This window comes from Aquarana catesbeiana, linkage group LG09 (assembly GCF_042186555.1).
Source record: "Aquarana catesbeiana isolate 2022-GZ linkage group LG09, ASM4218655v1, whole genome shotgun sequence".
In the NCBI taxonomy this organism is placed as follows: domain Eukaryota; kingdom Metazoa; phylum Chordata; class Amphibia; order Anura; family Ranidae; genus Aquarana; species Aquarana catesbeiana.
In genome coordinates this window covers 28,770,521-28,789,784 of record NC_133332.1, presented here as the reverse complement: position 1 = coordinate 28,789,784, position 19,264 = coordinate 28,770,521, and the positions used below count along the sequence as shown (strand labels likewise).

Genomic DNA, 19,264 nt, shown 5'->3' with positions numbered 1-19,264 from the left:
GTCTCTTGTCATTTTTAACATTTTTGACAGTTTTTTAGTAAAATGGTAGGGGTACAAAGTACCCCCTTACCATTTCACACAGGGGGGAGGGCCGGGATCTGGGGGTCCCCTTGTTAAAGGGGGCTTCCAGATTCCGATAAGCCCCCCGCCCGCAGACCCCCACAACCACCGGCCAGGGTTGTGGGGATGAGGCCCTTGTCCTCATCAACATGGGGACAAGGTGTTTTGGGGGGCTACCCCAAAGCACCCTCCCAATGTTGAGGGCATGTGGCCTGGTACGGTTCAGGAGGGGGGCGCTCTCTCGTCCCCCCCTCTTTTCCTGCGGCCTGCCAGGTTGCATGCTCGGATAAGGGTCTGGTATGGATTTTTGGGGGACCCCACGCCGTTTTTTTTTAAATTTTGGCGCGGGGTCCCCTTAATATCCATACCAGACCTGAAGGGCCTGGTATGGAATTTAGGGGGACCCCGATGTTATTTTTTTTTTTTTTAACTTTGGTTTGGGGTTCCCCTGTGGAGAATTCCCATGCCGTTTTTATCAATGAACTTCTATGTGTATTGTCGGACCGGCAATGCATTAATAGCCGCGAGTAGTTTTAAATGACTTTTTTTCCTTTGAAATGTCATTTTGCTGTCAGACTGTTCTAAACACGGGAAACATGCGCCCCTTTACAGGCATACTATAGACACCCCCTAGGTACGAAATTTAAAGGGATATTACACTTTTATTTCTTCACTTTAAGCATTATTAAAATCACTGCTCCCGAAAAAACGGCCATTTTTAAAACTTTTTTTTGCATTGATCCATGTCCCCTGGGGCAGGACCCAGGTCCCCAAACACTTTTTTATGACAATAACTTGCATATAAGCCTTTAAAATTAGCACTTTTGATTATTCATGTTCATGTCCCATAGACTTTAACGGTGTTCGCGTGTTCGAACAAATTTTTTGCCTGTTCGCATGTTCTGGTGCGAACCGAACAGGGGGGTGTTCGGCTCATCCCTAGTGAGGAGTATAAAGAATGCTCCAAGGTTTTACTCAAAACATTGGAGAAAGAGGAGAGGGATCAAAAGATCAAAAAAAAAGAAAAAATATATGAGGGACAAAGAGGATTATCAAGCGGGTCTTGTCTTTGCTTGGCAAAAATAGCTTGCCTCTGAATTAGAAGTTGATTTGGCTATGGATATTCAGTCTGCGAATTCTGCAGTGGGAAGAACAGTACCAAATCCCATCCCTGCTCAGGTAGGGAGGGGTTCCCACCACTCACCTAGGAGAGATGCCCCTAAAAATAAAATGAACAATAAAAATAAGGTGAAAAGTAAAAGTAAGGCCCTGCACAGCCCTATTCAGGCACTCCTCCTAGAGGATTCAATAAGCACTACAATTTAGGTTATAATAACCACTCTAATCACCAGAGAGATAATGGGGTGCTTTTTCGGGTGGACAGGGTCAGGGCCCCCCTCATTACCAATCAGAGTATAATCCATCATACCCCACATATTACCCTGGACGTAATGGGGATTATGGTTCCAATATCCCAACGCAGAATCGTTTTTTTCCTCTATCTGACTCTGAAGCTCCTGGTGTTTATGGCCAGGATGCTGGCAGATATGCACATGGTGGAGTTGGGAGTAGATTGGAGTCACATTATCCCCAGCGTCATGAGGGTGATTATGGTCAATTCAGACTGAATCAACTTCCAAGACCCCAGGGTGAATATGGTAACCCAAATTGGGGTTTTCCCAGGAACAGTCAGGGCCAAAAAAGACCAGTAGAACGAAAAGAGGAGTCAGAGGGGGGAGGCGAGTCCAATCAACAAAAAAGAAAGCGAACCTAGGGACTGGGGTGTTTAATTTAAGTAAACAAGTTCTAACGGATTCTGAGAAAAGGCTACATGACAAGGGTTTGAAGTTTGCTCTGCCTAGGAGCCTGAGCAAATTTCAAACCTATATGGACATACACAAGTATGTACGGAGAATTAATATCAAAAGATACATGTTGAACAATCCAATTGGGGGTGATTTCAATGGTACCTCCGTGTATCAACATTCCGGTCTCTCAAACGCGTCACTTTTCAATCCCCCGGGTTCTCTGGCTTCCAGCATTAAAGTATTTAGGGACGTTATGTTGAGGGATTTGGAACAAATAAAGGTCAAAAAGGTCAAAATGCAAAATGATCTTGAAATGGGCTTAGAATCCCTCTGTAACAACAAATCCTTGGTTATCCGTCCAGCGGATAAGGGTGTGGGGATAGTCATCCTTGATCGGTGCGACTACCTTAAAGAGATGCACCGTATCGTGGATGACTCAGATACCTATACTCCCCTCAATAGGGATCCTGTGGTTAAGTACAAGAAAGAGCTTGAGGTCATTGTGGATAGGGGCTTTCACAGTGGTATTTTGGGTAAAAAAGAAAAGTTGTTTTTGATACCGAGTGCTCCCCGCACGCCGGTCATCTATTACCTCCCAAAAATCCACAAAAGCACAACTTGCCCCCCGGGGCACCTGATAGTCAGTGTTATTGACTCGGTTACGTCCCGGGTGGGCAAGTATATAGACCACTTCCTACAACCCTTAGTCCAGAACGTTCCCTCATTTGTTAAGGATACTAAACAAATCATTAACATGTTGTCTCATATCACCCCTAAGCAAGGTTTATGGCTGGTCACGGCTGATGTGACCTCACTTTATACTATTATCCCCCACAGTTTGGGTTTGGAGGCGGTTGGTATGTATTTAACCAGGGACTCTGGCCTTGTCCCATCCCAAATAAGTTTAATTATGGAACTGTTGAACTATGCCGCCAGCCACAACTACTTCTGGTTCGACCGTCAGTTCTTTTGCCAAGATAGGGGTGTGGCAATGGGGGCCAAATATGCCCCCAGCTTGGCCAATTTATTTATGGCCAAGTGGGAGGAGGACGTTGTCAAAGCTCAGGATAGACCGCAGGTGGTCCTATGGGCTAGGTATATTGACGATGTCCTCCTCCTATGGGATGACAGTGAAGCTGAACTCCAATGTTTCATGTCTTTCCTTAATGATAATGATAGAGGTATCAAATTGAATTTTGAGGCCAGTTTGGTGGAAATCAATTTCCTCGATTTAAAGATCATGGTTAAGGATGACAGACTAGTGACCTCAACTTATTTCAAGGCGACAGATAAGAACTCTTACATCCCCCTAGACATTTGTCACTATGAACCTTGGTTGAGAGCGGTTCCTCTAGGACAATATTCACGCCTCAGGCGCAATTGTACTGAGGATGAAACTTTTGATAACCAGGCAGCCGTTCTAACCAGTAGGTTCATGGGAAAAAGGATATGATCCGGGTGTGTTGTCTAGGTCATTGAAGACAATATGGGATAGAGATAGGTCATTGTTCTTGGAAGTAGGCCAACGAAGTGTAGACAATACTGACTTTTGTTTGCCGTTTATCACAACCTTTTCAACACAATACCGTACTGTTAAGGATTTGGTCAAGAAACATTGGCATATATTGGCCACTGACCCAGTCCTTAGCACAGTTCTACCCAAGAACCCCCGTATTGTGTTTAAAGGAGCGTCCTCTTTGGGTAATAAGGTTGCCCCCACAGTCCAAGACCCACCTAACATCAATAGATGCCTCTTTCACAATCTTATGGGGTATCATAAGTGCAAGAATTGTCAGGTTTGCTCGCTCAATAGATGTAGGGAGAGAAAAATCTGTCAATTCACTTCCACTAGCACTTCACGGGCTTATGAGGTGAAGTCCTTTATAACCTATTCATCTGAGGGGGTGGTTTACCTCATACAATGTCCTTGTGGATTGCAATACATGGGGAGGACTAAAAGGGCCCTTAAAGTTAGACTAATTGAACATATAAATAACATCAGAAGGGGTTTCGACAAACATCCGGTGTCAAGACATTATGATGAAGTACACAGTAGAGACCCCTCCAATACTCTCTATATGGGGATCAATAAATATAGACCCCATTGGAGAGGGAGTTCATTAGTCAGAGAGATTTCTAAATGTGAAATGTCTTGGATACATAGATTGAGAACATATGTCCCTTTCGGACTCAATGTGGACATGGACGTAAATGCATTTATAAATAACTCTTGAACATTACCTAACCTTCAACCTTTGTTGGTGGATTTCTATGCTGTCCTCTCTAGCATATAAATAGGATGTATCAGCATGTGATGTGTACTATTCAATCTCCTATTTAGGTTGTTGGACCTTTGTGTGTTTTTTTCTAACATATTAAGATCATGTATTAGTATGTAATGTGTATCATGCATTCTTTGGCCTTTATTTTGAGCCTCTGTTTATTTGGATCGAATGCAACTGCACCATTTAAATTACACTTATATTTAATTTACTCAAAACATTCTGATTTATAGGCTAAATTTGAGTTATAATTAGTTTTCGTTGCATTTCTGCAATGATCCACTAGATGTCACTATTCAATATCATAGCAGTGGCCCCATAGCAGTGGCCCCAATGCGGGTTACATTTAACTTCCGCTATTTGGATTAGTTTGACTGTTTTCATTTTTTAATTTTTGGTAATTATTTGTCAAATGTTGCCACTGGGTGCCACATAAGTAATCTGACGGTGGTCTTTTTTATATAGGCAGATTTATAATTTTTAGATTAATTGGAGTGGTGCTAATATTATTGATTAGCCCTTAATTTAGTAGTTAAACTTTCTTTCATTATTTTAGTGAGCTCCAATTTTCATTGTTTTGGTGAGCCCGACTCTGATCATCTACCGAGAATATTCGTGTCATGGTTGCGGATGACACGATATTATGTGTTCATCTAATTGTCTATTTTAATTTTAGTTTACTATCCAATTCATTTCCTCTTTTTTTAATAGACATACGCTCAATTAACATTGTCTTGATCTGTCTATAGATGAAGGACTTCCGCATGTTAAATTAATATCTGTGATGCGGCAGTTTTCACTCATTTTTAATTTATTTTATTTTAATCAATAGTTTGTGTAGAGCTATGCTTCCTGGATTTGCGGTCCACTTAGAGGTTGCTGTTGGTCTATGGATGGACCGGGGCTCAAAGCGAGGCTTGGTTACGCTTCTATACTATTTAGGGAGGTGACGTAGTGCGCCGCCCGTGCCCCTGGAAGACGTGATGTTGTCATGAAACGCGTAGGGTGGAGCAGGGCGACGCGCTGATGTCACCTCCAATCTGTGCTCGATCTCCAGCAGGACGGGTTTGTCCGAGTCTGTACAGCCAACGGACCGGACTTAAGGCTTTCCTTTGTAAGTGATATTGTAAGTGTGTTTTTTTACGAGTTTTTTAATAAAGTTTAAAAGGTTTTACACTATGTGAGCTTCATCTCTGTTACATGGTACGTTTCCTCTATGAGTTAGTCCACAACCCCTGATCATCTGATGTCCCCGTAGTTGATACCGATGCAAGTTCCAAGTTACAAGTTTCAGCTGTTTTGCTAGTTATGATCCTCTGTAGTGGGGGATCATGGCTTTCCGGTAAGGAGTAACCCCTTCCATTCTTGGTGGTGGACTGCTTTTCACGGAGGATTATTTATTCACTTGGATCTCCTTTTTCACATGGGTGGTTACACATAGATGCCACCATTTGAGACTATTATTTAGTTCACATTTTATATGGACTTCTAGGTCGCATGGGTGGTCAACCCTGGATGCCGCCGTATTTTTGAGTTCATTTATATTGAATTTCAGTTTGGTTTGTATTTGACACTGTTTGTACTTTTGTGTTCACTGTTTCTATGCACTCATCTGTAATTCTGTAACCCCTCAACCCTGATGAAGGAAAGAATTTCTGAAACGCGTTGGTTCAGTGAGATCTACTTACCTTCATTGACGGTCCATATCTATGTCCATTTTGCTATATGGTATTGTTATCTTGTGTACATGTGTAATGTTTTTAATTTTCTAACAAGTTGTGAAAGTGACTGTTTCATATGCACCTAAAAAAATATCTTTTCTATATATAAATGAAAAATTCTGCTGTTTGGGATGTAGTGTTTAGCAAATTTTTCATCCACTACCCATATGCATAATTTTGCTCAGTACTAATAGTAATTTCAATGATTTCCTGTGATATTGTACGCTTGCATACTCAACCTGGTGTGTCAGAGAGGCTGAAGTTCTTGAGGAGGTTGAGGCAAATAACAGAGGGCCCATCCTATCTATCGGCTCCTACGGAGGTAGCGCCACACCTGGAAAAGATATATTCCTAAGTTTCCTTGCAGCAAGATTGAGTGTTTTTTTTTTCACTTGAGCATTGCATGTGTGTAGACAATTGATTCATAAGTATATTATTTGTTTCCTGGTAAAAGTGCTGGGTGTTTTTGGGGGTAAATACATTTTATTTTATTTTGATAGGGCCTTTTTTTGGGGTCGGTCCACTTTGTATACTTCTTGCTGACACAGCCAAAGCTGCCCTTTGTTTGGAGCATGTCACCGCATACTTGTGTGGTAAAGTGTTGTGCACCAAAGCACATACTGTATTTTTTTCCCCAGTTTGCCATAGCTGCCATTAAATTTATGCAATCTCTGTTATTTAAAATGTTAGGCAGGCCTACAGGAAGAGGCAGAGATCTGCACATGGAGGTAGGTGTGGGCGAGAAGTTCTGCAGGACAAAGCAGTGTTCAGGCTACCCGATCTAGGCAGGGCAAATCTGTCTTTTGTATCAGAGTGGCCATGCTATAGAGAAACAGCACATTGAGGAGGTAATGGAGTAGCTGACAAAGTCTTGTCTGCAACTGCTGCTACGATGCCCTCGTCTACCTCCTCTTCTGCTCATTCCACCATAACCCTGCAAAATAGTTACAGGGACTCAGTGGAATTATAGCACCACGCGATCATTGACTTGGTGCAAAAGGATGATCTTCTTCATGCGCAAGTATTGTTCATTTTAGATATTGAAGATGTGAAGGACCAGCATAATAGAGGGAGGGGAAGGCAGGAAGCAGCAAGAGACAGTGATGTTCAAGCAGCTGGTGCTTACTGTCAAGTGGGCCCAGCGAAGAGAATAGGGTGGACGATAAGGTAGCAGGTGGCCTGTGGGTGACACTGATTAGAAAAGGGGAAAGTTCTGAGGAAGAGGCAGAACAGTAAGGAGACAAACTTAATTCCAGGGACAGAGGACTGGAGGGAGAAGCGGTTCTAATCCATCTGGTGGCATTGCCCCACAGGTACGGGCCCCTGCTATCTACAGAGTCAGTCCACAAAGCTCTGCAGTCTGGGTCTTTTTTTATATATATCTGCTGCTTTGGGTACCATGTGCATGAGAAAACACATACTGTAACTTTGCCCTCTGTCATGCTAGAAGGACCTCTTTTGGTGCTCATACCTGTTAGTGTTCAACTGGCAGAAATGCGGTGCCAACAACAGGGTCCAGAGGCAGAGATAGCCAGCGCGGAAGATATTCCAGAGGGTAGTATTGGGGGCATTAGGAGCATGGCGGACAAGATGGGTGAACTAGAGATACTGTTGTACGAGGAGGATTTGGATTTTGTGGGAATTTCAGAGACCTGGTTCAACAGCTCTCATGATTGGCTGGCAAACATTCAAGGGTATACCCTATACCGCAAGGATAGAGAGGGTAAAAAAGGGGGAGGGGTATGCCTATATATCAAGAATAATGTACAAGTGAATGTGAGAGATGACATCACTGAGGGAGCTAGAGAGGAGGTGGAATCCTTATGGGTAGAGCACCAAAGGGATGAAGCTAAGGGGAAAATAATACTGGGAGTATGCTATAGGCCCCCTAACCTGAGGGAGGAAGTGGAGACGGATCTCCTATCACAAATTGGATTAGCAGCAAGGATGGGAAGTGTTATCATAATGAGGGATTTTAATTATCCAGACATAGACTGGGTGGAGGGAACCGCACATTCATTTAAGGCTCGCCAGTTCCTTAATGTCTTGCAGGACAATTTTATGGGTCAGATGGTAGACACACCAACTAGAAATAAAACATTACTGGATCTACTGATTACCAACAATACAGACCTGATCACGGATGTGGAAATATGGGGCAATTTAGGTAACAGCGATCACAGGTCAATTAGTTTCAGTATAAATCACACAAATAGGAAACATAAAGGGAATACAAAGACACTGAATTTCAAAAGAGCCAACTTCCCTAAACTACAAACCTTGCTAAAAGGCATAAATTGGGATAAAATATTAGGAACAAAGAATACGGAGGAGAGATGGGTTTGCTTTAAGAGCATATTAAATAAGGGCATTAGCCAATGTATCCCATTGGGTAATAAATTTAAAAGAGCGAACAAAAGTCCTTGGATGGCTTAACTCCAATGTAAAAATGCATATAAAAGCAAAGGAGAAGGCCTTCAAAAAATACAAGGTTGAGGGATCATCCTCAGCATTCAGACTTTATAAAGAATGCAACAAGAAAAGTAAGGATGCAATTAGGACAGCTAAGATAGAACATGAAAGATAGCGGAGGAGAGCAAAAAAAATCCCAAGAAATTCTTTAAGTATGTAAACAGTAAAAAGGGAGGACAAACCATATTGGCCCCATAAAGAATGAGGAAGGACATCTGGTTACAAAGGATGGGGAGATGGCGAAGGTATTGAATTTATTCTTCTCCTCAGTCTTCACGAGTGAATCGGGGGGCTTCAGTAACCAAAACTGCAGTGTTTATCCTCATGACACAACACAGGAAGCACCTCCATGGTTAACAGAGGACAGAATTAAAATTAGACTTGAGAAACTTAACATTAATAAATCACCGGGACCAGATGGCTTGCATCCGAGGGTACTTAGGGAACTCAGTCAGGTGATTGCCAGACCGTTGTTCCTCATTTTTACAGATAGTCTACTGACTGGAATGGTACCAGCTGATTGGAGAAAAGCCAATGTAGCACCAATATTTAAAAAGGGCCCAAAATACATCCCTGGGAATTACAGACCAGTTAGCCTAACATCAGTAGTAAGTAAACTCTTGGAGGGGATGATAAGGGACTATATACAAGATTTTAGTAATAAAAACGGTATCATTAGCAGTAATCAGCATGGATTCATGAAGAATCGTTCTTGCCAAACCAATCTATTAACCTTCTATGAGGAGGTGAGTTGCCATCTAGATAAAGGAAGGCCCGTAGACGTGGTGTATCTGGATTTTGCAAAAGCATTTGACACAGTTCCCCATAAACGTTTACTGTACAAAATAAGGTCCGTTGGCATGGACCATAGGGTGAGTACATGGATTGAAAACTGGCTACAAGGGCGAGTTCAGAGGGTGGTGATAAATGGGGAGTACTCGGAATGGTCAGGGGTGGGTAGTGGGGTTCCCCATGGTTCTGTGCTGGGACCAATCCTATTTAATTTGTTCATAAACGATCTGGAGGATGGGATAAACAGTTCAATCTCTGTATTTGCAGACGATACTAAGCTAAGCAGGGCAATAACTTCTCCGCAGGATGTGGAAACCTTGCAAAAAGACCTGAACAAATTAATGGGGTGGGCGACTACATGGCAAATGAGGTTCAATGTAGAAAAATGTAAAATAATGCATTTGGGTGGCAAAAATATGAATGCAATCTATACACTGGGGGGAGAACCTCTGGGGGAATCTAGGATGGAAAAGGACCTGGGGGTCCTAGTAGATGATAGGCTCAGCAATGGCATGCAATGCCAAGCTGCTGCTAACAAAGCAAACAGAATATTGGCATGCATTAAAAGGGGGATCAACTCCAGAGATAAAACGATAATTCTCCCACTCTACAAGGCTCTGGTCCGGCCGCACCTGGAGTATGCTGTCCAGTTCTGGGCACCAGTCCTCAGGAAGGATGTACTGGAAATGAAGCGAGTACAAAGAAGGCCAACAAAGCTAATAAAGGGTCTGGAGGATCTTAGTTATGAGGAAAGGTTGCGAGCTCTGAACTTATTCTCTCTGGAGAAGAGACGCTTGAGAGGGGATATGATTTCAATTTACAAATACCGTACTGGTGACGCCACAATAGGGATAAAACTTTTTCGCCGAAGAGAGTTTAACAAGACTCGTGGCCACTCATTAAAATTAGAAGAAAAGAGATTTAACCTTAAACTACGTAGAGGGTTCTTTACTGTAAGAGCGGCAAGGATGTGGAATTCCCTTCCACAGGCGGTGGTCTCAGCGGGGAGCATTGATAGCTTCAAGAAACTATTAGATAAGCACCTGAATGACCGCAACATACAGGGATATATAATGCAATACTGACACATAATCACACACAAAGGTTGGACTTGATGGACTTGTGTCTTTTTTCAACCTCACCTACTATGTAACTATGTAAAAGCTCAATGCCAACTGCCTCATCTGTGATACCCCATGCGCTGGAACTCAATATTGGCTGCAGGGTACCTGTGCAATTATGGTATAAATACAGGTTCTGTGGAGTTGGGATTCTTTTTACCATGTCAGTGGCTCATCATTCAGGATGTGTTCAGCATTTTAATGATTAGTAATACAATCTCTCTCATGTTCCTCCTGGATTACACACCCCATGGCCTAATAGGCACTGGAGGCACAGCAGTAGGAGGAAGAAGAAGACTTGCGGCTGTCTCAAAACTAGATAGATACTTTACCTTCTGCTTCCATACCTGTGAGGCAGAGGTAGCAGGAGGCAGAGATGAAATAGGGGTGTTGGGTCATGCCAGTGCGGAGGAGGAAATGGGGCAGGCTTTGCGGAATGTTTCACCACTCCCAAACCCTGTAAATTGCACATTTTGGGGTGGAGGTGAGATTGCTGAGGTCAGTGTGGTCCTCAGAAACACCAAAGACTCAGGGTCTTCTGCTAAAGGTAATTTGTGATTTTAAGGATCTTTGATACTCAATTGCCTGTGAAAGGATCCCAGAATTCAGCCCACTAAAAAGAGAGGGGCCATTTTTGGGTGGACACTATATTGGATCCTTGATGCAAGGGGGATATGGCTAATCTACTGTCACTATGCCAGAGGAAGCCCAAAATGCCGCCTTTTAAAGAGGTCCTGAATAAGAATATCTTTGCCACATTTCCTGACAGTGGCAGGATCTCCTGTGATTCCCAATATGCCTCTGATTCTCTGATCCCAGAAAAGAGGAGCAGCGGTGATGGCAGCTGCCTCATCGCCACTTGTAAGAGTTTTATAAACCACAGTGGCCAGGCCTGGCTGCAGGCAGCACTCACAGGCAGCACCTAAACAACATGACTGCTGACTACATTAGGTTCAGCGTTGATGCAGGCACTCTTAGAAGTGAGGAGTTCATGAATTATCGTGGGTCTAGGTTGGACCACTGAGAGGAGCTTGTACAGTATGCACTGGCTTCTGTCTGTCTAAGGGGCCTTCAGTGCAGCAGGAGTTAAGGGGAGGCGAATCCACCTGTCCCTTGATAGTGTGGACCAGAAAATTTTTACTAAGTAAATTAGTATTTGATTACCAATGACTACAAAAGCCCTGCTGCTGACGCTACAGACTAAACCTTGAATGTCAATCGACCCAAAAAATTGTAATACCTTCCACTATTACTAGCTCCTGGCTCCTCTCCTGGCCTATACCGGTGCTTCGGCACTGTAAAGGTGCCACACAATGTTTCCTCAGCTTGACTTCAGCTGCCAAATTTTTGATTTTTACTGAAGGGTAAATCTTACATTGCCAATTGAAGCTTGCAGCCTAGTCAAGTGCCCCAGCACTGTAAAGGTACCACACAGTCTTTCTGCAGATGGACTGACCTCAGCTACCAAATTCTAATATTTTCTGCAAGGTAAACTCCGCATTGCTCTTCAAAGTGTACGGCCTATTACAGTGCTCCATCCAGTGGTGTATTTAGGTTTTGTGCTGCCCTAGGCCTGACTAAACTCATGCACCCCCCTAATTTAAATATAACCCACCCCTTGCTGCCGAGGCCACACCCCTTCCTGTTTAAGACCCACCCTATCATCTGTAAACCACACCCCTTCCTCTTTAGGCTCATTTGGCACCTTTCAGGGGGGAGGGGGGGAACCGGTACCTGTTTTTGACAGGTAGCCTTTTCCACTCCATGGAGACTGCGCTGCCCCCTCTGAAGTTCGGCCCCCCCTCCTCCTTCCTCCACTGGGGCATTCAGAAAGTGCAACGTGCTTTGCACACGTGCAGTAGTGAACCGTCCGGTTTCTCTTACCATGAATGATGGTGGCAAAACCCAAGAGCCAATCCGAAAATCGGTGTCGACTTCGCGGGATCTCTGGACAGGTAAATGTCCTAATATTAAAAGTCAGCAGCTACAGTATTTGTAGCTGCTGAGTTTTAATGTTTTCACGGGGTGGGGGCGGGACTCCTCTTTAATGAGTTTGCATTGATTTCAGCATTGATGGAGCACTTTATTGCACGATCATGATCTGCATATTAATGCACTTTCTCTAAATGTGGACTGTTTAAAGGCTTTGCATTGATTTTAGCATGCATCGAGCACTTTACACATGCCAGTGGCGGCTGGTGCTCAAAATTTTTGGGGAGTGCAAACAAACTAAAAAATTCAGAAAAAAAGACATGAATTGCAGCCTCACTGTACCCCATCAAACTCAGCCACTGTTCCATCAAACACAGCCACTGTGCCCACCAAACGCAGCCACTGTGCCCATCAAACGCAGCCACTGTGCCCCATCAAACGCAGCCACTGTGCCCACCAAATGCAGCCACTGTGCCCACCAAATGCAGCCACTGTGCCCTCCAAACGCAGCCAATGTGCCCACCAAATGCAGCCACTGTGCCCACCAAACGCAGCCACTATGCCCATCAAACGCAGCCACTGTGCCATCAAACGCAGCCACTGTGCCCCATCAAACGCAGCCACTGTGCCCACCAAATGCAGCCACTGTGCCCACCAAACGCAGCCACTGTGCCCATCAATTGCAGCCACTGTCCATCAAGCGCAGCCACTGTGCCCATCAATTGCAGCCACTGTGACTACAAACGCAGCCACTGTGCCCATCAATTGCAGCCACTGTGCCCATCAATTGCAGCCACTGTGCCCTCAAACACAGCCACTGTGCCCTCAAACACTCACTGTGCCCCATCATTTGTAGCCACTGTGCCCTCAAACGCAGCCACTGTGCCATCAAACGCTGTCACTGTGCCCCATCAATTGCAGCCACTGTGTCCCATCAATTGTAGCCACTGTGCCCTCAAACGCAGCCACTGTGCCCCATCAATTGTAGCCACTGTGCCCTCAAATGCTGTCACTGTGCCCCATCAATTGTAGCCACTGTGCCCTCAAACGCTGTCACTGTGCCCCATAAATTGTAGCCACTGTGCCCTCAAACGCTGTCACTGTGCCCCAACAATTGTAGCCACTGTGCCCTCAAACGCAGCCATTTTGCCATCAAACGCTGTCACTGTGCCCATCTAATGCCAACACTATTACCATAACACTGATATAATTTATTAAATGACTTTACCTGCTGTCCTGGGGGGTTCCCTTGTGCTTCTCTCTCTCCTCCTGATGTCACTGCCAGACCTCGCCCCAGTGCCGAGTAGAAGCAGTGTGGAGGAGGGTAGGCGGAGCATAAGGCTCCACCTCTGCCAGTCACCGGCTGCTTATGGGGGCATGAGTCACATGCCGCCCCCCGCATGAGAGAAAGTCCCCCACCCGATTCCCGGCTCCCGCCCCCCCGCACACATGCAGCCCACGTCAGCCGCCTTGCTGTAGCGGGCGGCGCTGCTGTGTATGGGCGTGTTTGGCAGAGGGTGGAGGGGCGTGAGCTCTGCTAAGCACGCCCATGCACACGCCCCTCAACCCTCTGCCAAGCACGCCCATACACAGCAGCGCCGCTACAGCAAGGCGGCCACTGTGGGCTGCATGTGTGTGGGGGGTGGCCGCGGGAGCCGGGAATCGAGTGGGGGGACTTTCTTTCATGCGGGGGCGGCTTTTTTTGCCACCCCCCCGCAAAGTGCCGCCCTAGGCCTTGTCGGCCTAGGCCAAAACACAGCCCTGGCTCCATCACTGTAAAGGTCATAGAGAATGTTTCCGCAGTTGGATCTCAGCTGGCAAATTTCTAATATTTGCTGTGAGGTTCATTCTGCATTGCTCCTCAAAATTTGCAACCTATTCTATTGCTCTGGTGCTCGGAAATATTTGTGGCTATTGTCTCTCAGATAGTACACTATAATGTTTATTTCAAATAAAACCTACCTCTTATCTCCCTCCTGTGCCTAACCAAGTTGATTACATACTGTCCAGCCACTGGACAATATTTATGGCAATTATGGCAATTGTATTTCAAATAATACACCCTATTGTTTATTTGAAGAGTAAACCTGCCTGGTCTATTCCCTCCTACATTGCAGTTTTACCAAGTTGCTTACATACTGTCCATCCACTGCACAATATTTGTGGCAATTGTCTCTCAAATAATACAATCTAATTTTTAGATCAAAATAAAACTTGCCTCATACGACATTGTCTGGTTCAATAAGAACCGTCTGACATTCAGCCCATGTGTATGGGAGCTGATCTGACAGAAGCTGGCCATTTGGGGGGGGGGGGGGAAGAAAAAGGAAAAGGGGAGGGAAAAAAGGGGAGGGGAGAGAGGAATGAGAGGGGGAGAAAGAGGGGGAGAGGGGGAGAAGGGAGGGAAGGGGAAGAATAAGGAACAGAGGAATTGCAAGAGGAAAGGGAGGGTGGAGGTAGAGGGGGGAAAGGGGAGGAAGAAAGAGGGGGGAAGGGAGGGAAGGGGAGGAATAAGGAACAGAGGAATGGGAAGGGGAAAGGGAACATCAATCCAATCAGAAGACTAACCCACCCGATAGATAGCATGTAAGTAGTATGGCACCCGGGGATCAAAAGCAGAACTCAAAACACAACCTTGTTCCAAGGAAAGGCAGGTAAACTTGTTTGTGCTGTCGTGAATAATCAGTCAGAATAAGTAGTGCCTTTTTAAGGACAGGTTTCCCGCACAATAATTATTATTGAGTAATTTTTAACGAGGATATTTTTAAGATACAAAATCAATCTATATGACACAGTCTATGCATGTGAAACTTATTCACGGAGACATGTGAGCATACAAAATAATCATTTATTGGTTAACAAACACAAATAATCACATGAAATTAAGATACCGATTGCGCTACATGAACGTCTTGAAAATCAATAAAAACACTTGCAAAAATGGGCGTACTGTCCCTTTGACATAATACCACCATGACAACTTCTCGGTAGAATCAATAACCTTGTGAACTTGACAATTAAACAGAACGTCTGTATTTCACACGTACAACCGTTACTATACTGCAGGTAAGTAAGTGGTTAAAAATGTGAAATAAATTAGACATTTGTTTTGTCAATAGATGTGGCAACTATGCAAAAAGAAAAATATAATGAAAATTTTAATCTTTAGAGAAAAATCTGCAAGGCGGTTATTGATTCGGAAGAATGATTATCAATTGTATAATATTCAATACATCAATATTTGAGAGAACATATCAATATTTGAGAGAACATACAAGATAAAATCAACATAACATAATTACCCATTCCAGGATGGCTACTGTTCCTATTGGCTGTTTACCATAGTTAAGATGGCTGCTGTAGTTTCAAAATGGATACTCTTAAAGAGGATTTACTTCTTGTGACCTCCGAGTTCTAAGTATTAGGTGTTGAGGAATCTTCATGAATGTAAAGATATGTATTCATGCATGGTGCATGAGTGTCAGTCTGGGAGTGTATGTATCTCCCAGTGCCCCCCTCATGGTGGATCCCTGAGCTTCCTTCTGAGCTCTACCCTTGAGCTCACTTCCTCTCCATCTTTTTTTTTCTCTCCTTCTCTTTCTCTTTTCTCTATGGCATCTCCTTTGCCTCTAAATACCATTTCAGATAATAAGACCATAAAAATTATAATGGCTCTGCCCAAAAGGATGTGGCTTCTTTTCTACTGGTTAAAGAGACTTAATTATTAACCTTTCCCAGGAATTTTGTGAGTTCAAATAATACCACCTTTAACCACCAGGTGTCTCACGTGTTTTGAGTTTATCTTTTTAAGTTAATACGTTCTATTTTCATAATGTGTACAATGGTAGGAATAGTATATACCTTTAAATATTCTGGTAATCGGTCTAATATAAAATACACTCGGTATAATCTTGATTAATCATTTTTACATGCCAAAATGCCATTTTTATTGATTTTCTGGCCAGAAAAATCACCCTCACTATTAGTTCTTGTGACCATTGTCTGCAATACAGAAAGTAATGTTAAGTCCAAAATGTTCAAGTTGTCAAGGGAATAAGACGAGAGATAAAATCTTCCAATGGGAACACTTGGTGACAACTGTCTAAGAGGGAATTTTTCCTTGTTTTGGTGTGGTTTACCAAAATGTTTATTGTGAACCTTTTTTGTGAAGGGATAGATGGTACTATTCCTGAACCAAACACTTGAAAATATTTAATTTACAGTATTTAGCATTTTATTATTTTTTGTTGATCTTTTTTACCTTTAATAATCTTTAAAGCCTGAAGGCTGAACCTGAATTCTGTTCTAAGAAGAATGATTAAAACATACGGTATAATATATTATGTGTGTTATAATGCAGGAAACTAAAATAAGTTTTTCTAGCTGAAACGTTCTTCCATATGAGCCTTTAACATTACTTTGTTATCATACTTTCCCAACATCTGCAAAATTTTCATGAAAGCTACCTTCACCTCCTGGTTCCGAAGGCAGTATATGACGGGGTTCATGAGAGGGGTAACTACACAGTAGAAGACAGAAATCACTTTGTCCATTGTAAAGCGGATGTGGGAAGTGGGTCGAATGTACATGAAGATTACAGTCCCATAGGAGATGGACACCACAGCTAAGTGGGATGCACATGTATTATAGGCCTTCGTTTGCCCTTCCGTTGATGGGATCTTCAGGACAGCAAGGACAATGAAGGTATAGGATATCATGATCAGAAGGAAACAGCCCAAGATAACACTCCATGACATGACCATGAAGATAAACTCGCCTTCTGAAGTGTCCTCACAGGAGAGCTTCAGCAGAGGAGCATAATCACAAAAGAAGTGGTCTATAAAATTGGGAAAGCAAAACCTCAAGGTAGAGATCCAGACAGCGGGTGGGAAGGCAGCCAGGAGACCACATACCCAAGCACCAATTGCCAGTTTTAAGCTAATCATACCAGTCATCAGAGTTGGATAATGCAACGGTCTGCAGATGGCCACATATCGGTCATAAGCCATCACAGCAAGAAGACAGTTTTCTGTAGCCCCAAAGGCGAACAGAAAATAAAACTGGGCCAAGCATGACGATGAAGAGATCTCTTTTTGTTGGGTCAACAATGCATTGAGCATTATAGGAATAGTTACTGTGGTGTATAAGACCTCCAGCAGAGAGAAGTTGGCCAGAAGTATGTACATGGGTTTGTGGAGATGGTGGTCCACTGCCACTAGTATGACGACCAGGAAATTGGCTCCGATTGTGAGGACGTACATGCTGGAGAAGAGGGAGAAGAGAAACAGCTCCACCTCTCGCAGGGTTTCAAACCCAACAATGATGAAAGATGCAGCGATACCATGGGTCCCATTGTCAGATTTTGGCATTATCCTTGGAAAACAGACATTCTATAGTGAAAATCTGATATTTTAATGATAGTTTTTATTTAAATTGTAGTATCTGGTCATTGCTGGAGAGTTAAACAGCCTGATAGTCTCTTATATCTCTTGAGGCCGCAATTGATCAGAATATCTGTGCTTAAGCTGGCCATAGATGTATAGATTTATTTCTTTCAGCATACAGGCTGAAGAAAATAAATCTAACAGATTTCAAGTGTATGCCAAGCTAAAACATTTTTTGCTGTTTTGGATATAGTGTGGAAAGGCCAAAACCCAGTCATGTTCTTAATGATATTTTGTCCTTTAGTTAAAGAGATTTTCCTCACTTCCTGCCCTGCTGACAACAGTTTCACCACTTAGGAAGTGAGAAAAAGTCTGCAACTAGGATGCAGACAGTAACTAAAGTGGAACCTAACTGTATCTGAGCCCCACAAACTGAAAACACTATTAAATAAATTTTTTAATATTCAAAGCCAACGCAACTCACCCATGCATCCATGTCTCCCTGCTTTATTTTGTTGAGAAATCCCTTTAGCATTACTAGTTGTGGCCAATTTGAGTAAGGGCAGAGAATTCATGTAGCATTTACTTACTGGAATGCATCTGCCCTTAGCTCAGGCATGCTGACAGCAGGGTTTGCTTAGCTGAAAAAACCCTCCTCTTCTCCTCCAGATGAAAGAAAAAAAAAAGGTGCCTTGAAGACTCCTAGGATGCACGACATAATTTTGGCATAGGCCAGAAACCAGGAAGCAACTAAAGAATTGTAAAAGAAAAGTTTAAAACAAGTAAATAAAATATACACAGGTGTGCACAGGCTATTGAATTAGGGTGTGTACCCCACAGCTCAAATACACGTGTGTGTGTGTGTGTACAGCCATGGCCAAAAGTTTTGAAAATGACACAAATATTAACCACTTGCCTACCGCCTCATGATGATATACGTCGGCAGAATGGCACGGGCAGGCAGAATCACGTACCTGTACGTGATCTGCCTCCCGCGGGCGGGGGGTCCGATTGGACCCCCCCCTGGTGCCCAAGGCAGTCGGCGTTTGTCCCCCCGCGATCGGAGGTGAGGGGGAGGCCATCCATTCGTGGCCCCCCCCTCGCGATCGCTCCCAGCCAATCAGATAATTCCTCTGCTGCTGTATGCTAAACAGCAGCAGAGGAAATTATGTCATCTCTCCTCGGCTCGGTATTTTCCGTTCTGGCGCTGAGGAGAGAAGACTTTAATGTGAGTGCACAAACACTACACACACAGTAGAACATGCCAGGCACACATTACACCCCCCTTTACCCCCCGATCCCCCCCGATCACCCCCCAATCACCCCTCCCCCCCGTCACACTGACACCAAGCAGTTTTTTGTTGTTTTTTTCTGATTACTGCATTGGTGTCAGTTTGTGACAGTTAGTGTGGTGGGGCAGTTAGTGTTAGCCCCCTTGAGGTCTAGGATACCCCCCTAACCCCCCCTAATAAAGTTTTAACCCCTTGATCACCCCCTGTCGCCAGTGTCACTAAGCAATCATTTTTCTGATCGCTGTATTAGTGTCACTGGTGACGCTAGTTAGGGAGGTAAATATATAGGTTCGCCGTCAGCATTTTATAGCGTCCCCCATATACTACCTAATAAAGGTTTTAACCCCTTGATTGCCCCCTAGTTAACCCTTTCACCACTGATCACCATATAACTGTTACA

The 19,264-nt window shown here is 43.8% G+C and overlaps 1 protein-coding gene across 1 annotated transcript; it reads right to left on the bottom strand.

Moving 5' to 3' along the window:
* Nucleotides 1–16,567: 16,567 nt before the first annotated feature.
* On the bottom strand, nucleotides 16,568–17,557 carry LOC141107335 (olfactory receptor 10C1-like). The gene has a single exon (XM_073598024.1). The coding sequence runs from the start codon at nucleotides 17,555–17,557 to the stop codon at nucleotides 16,568–16,570; it is 990 nt and encodes a 329-aa protein (XP_073454125.1).
* Nucleotides 17,558–19,264: the final 1,707 nt, after the last annotated feature.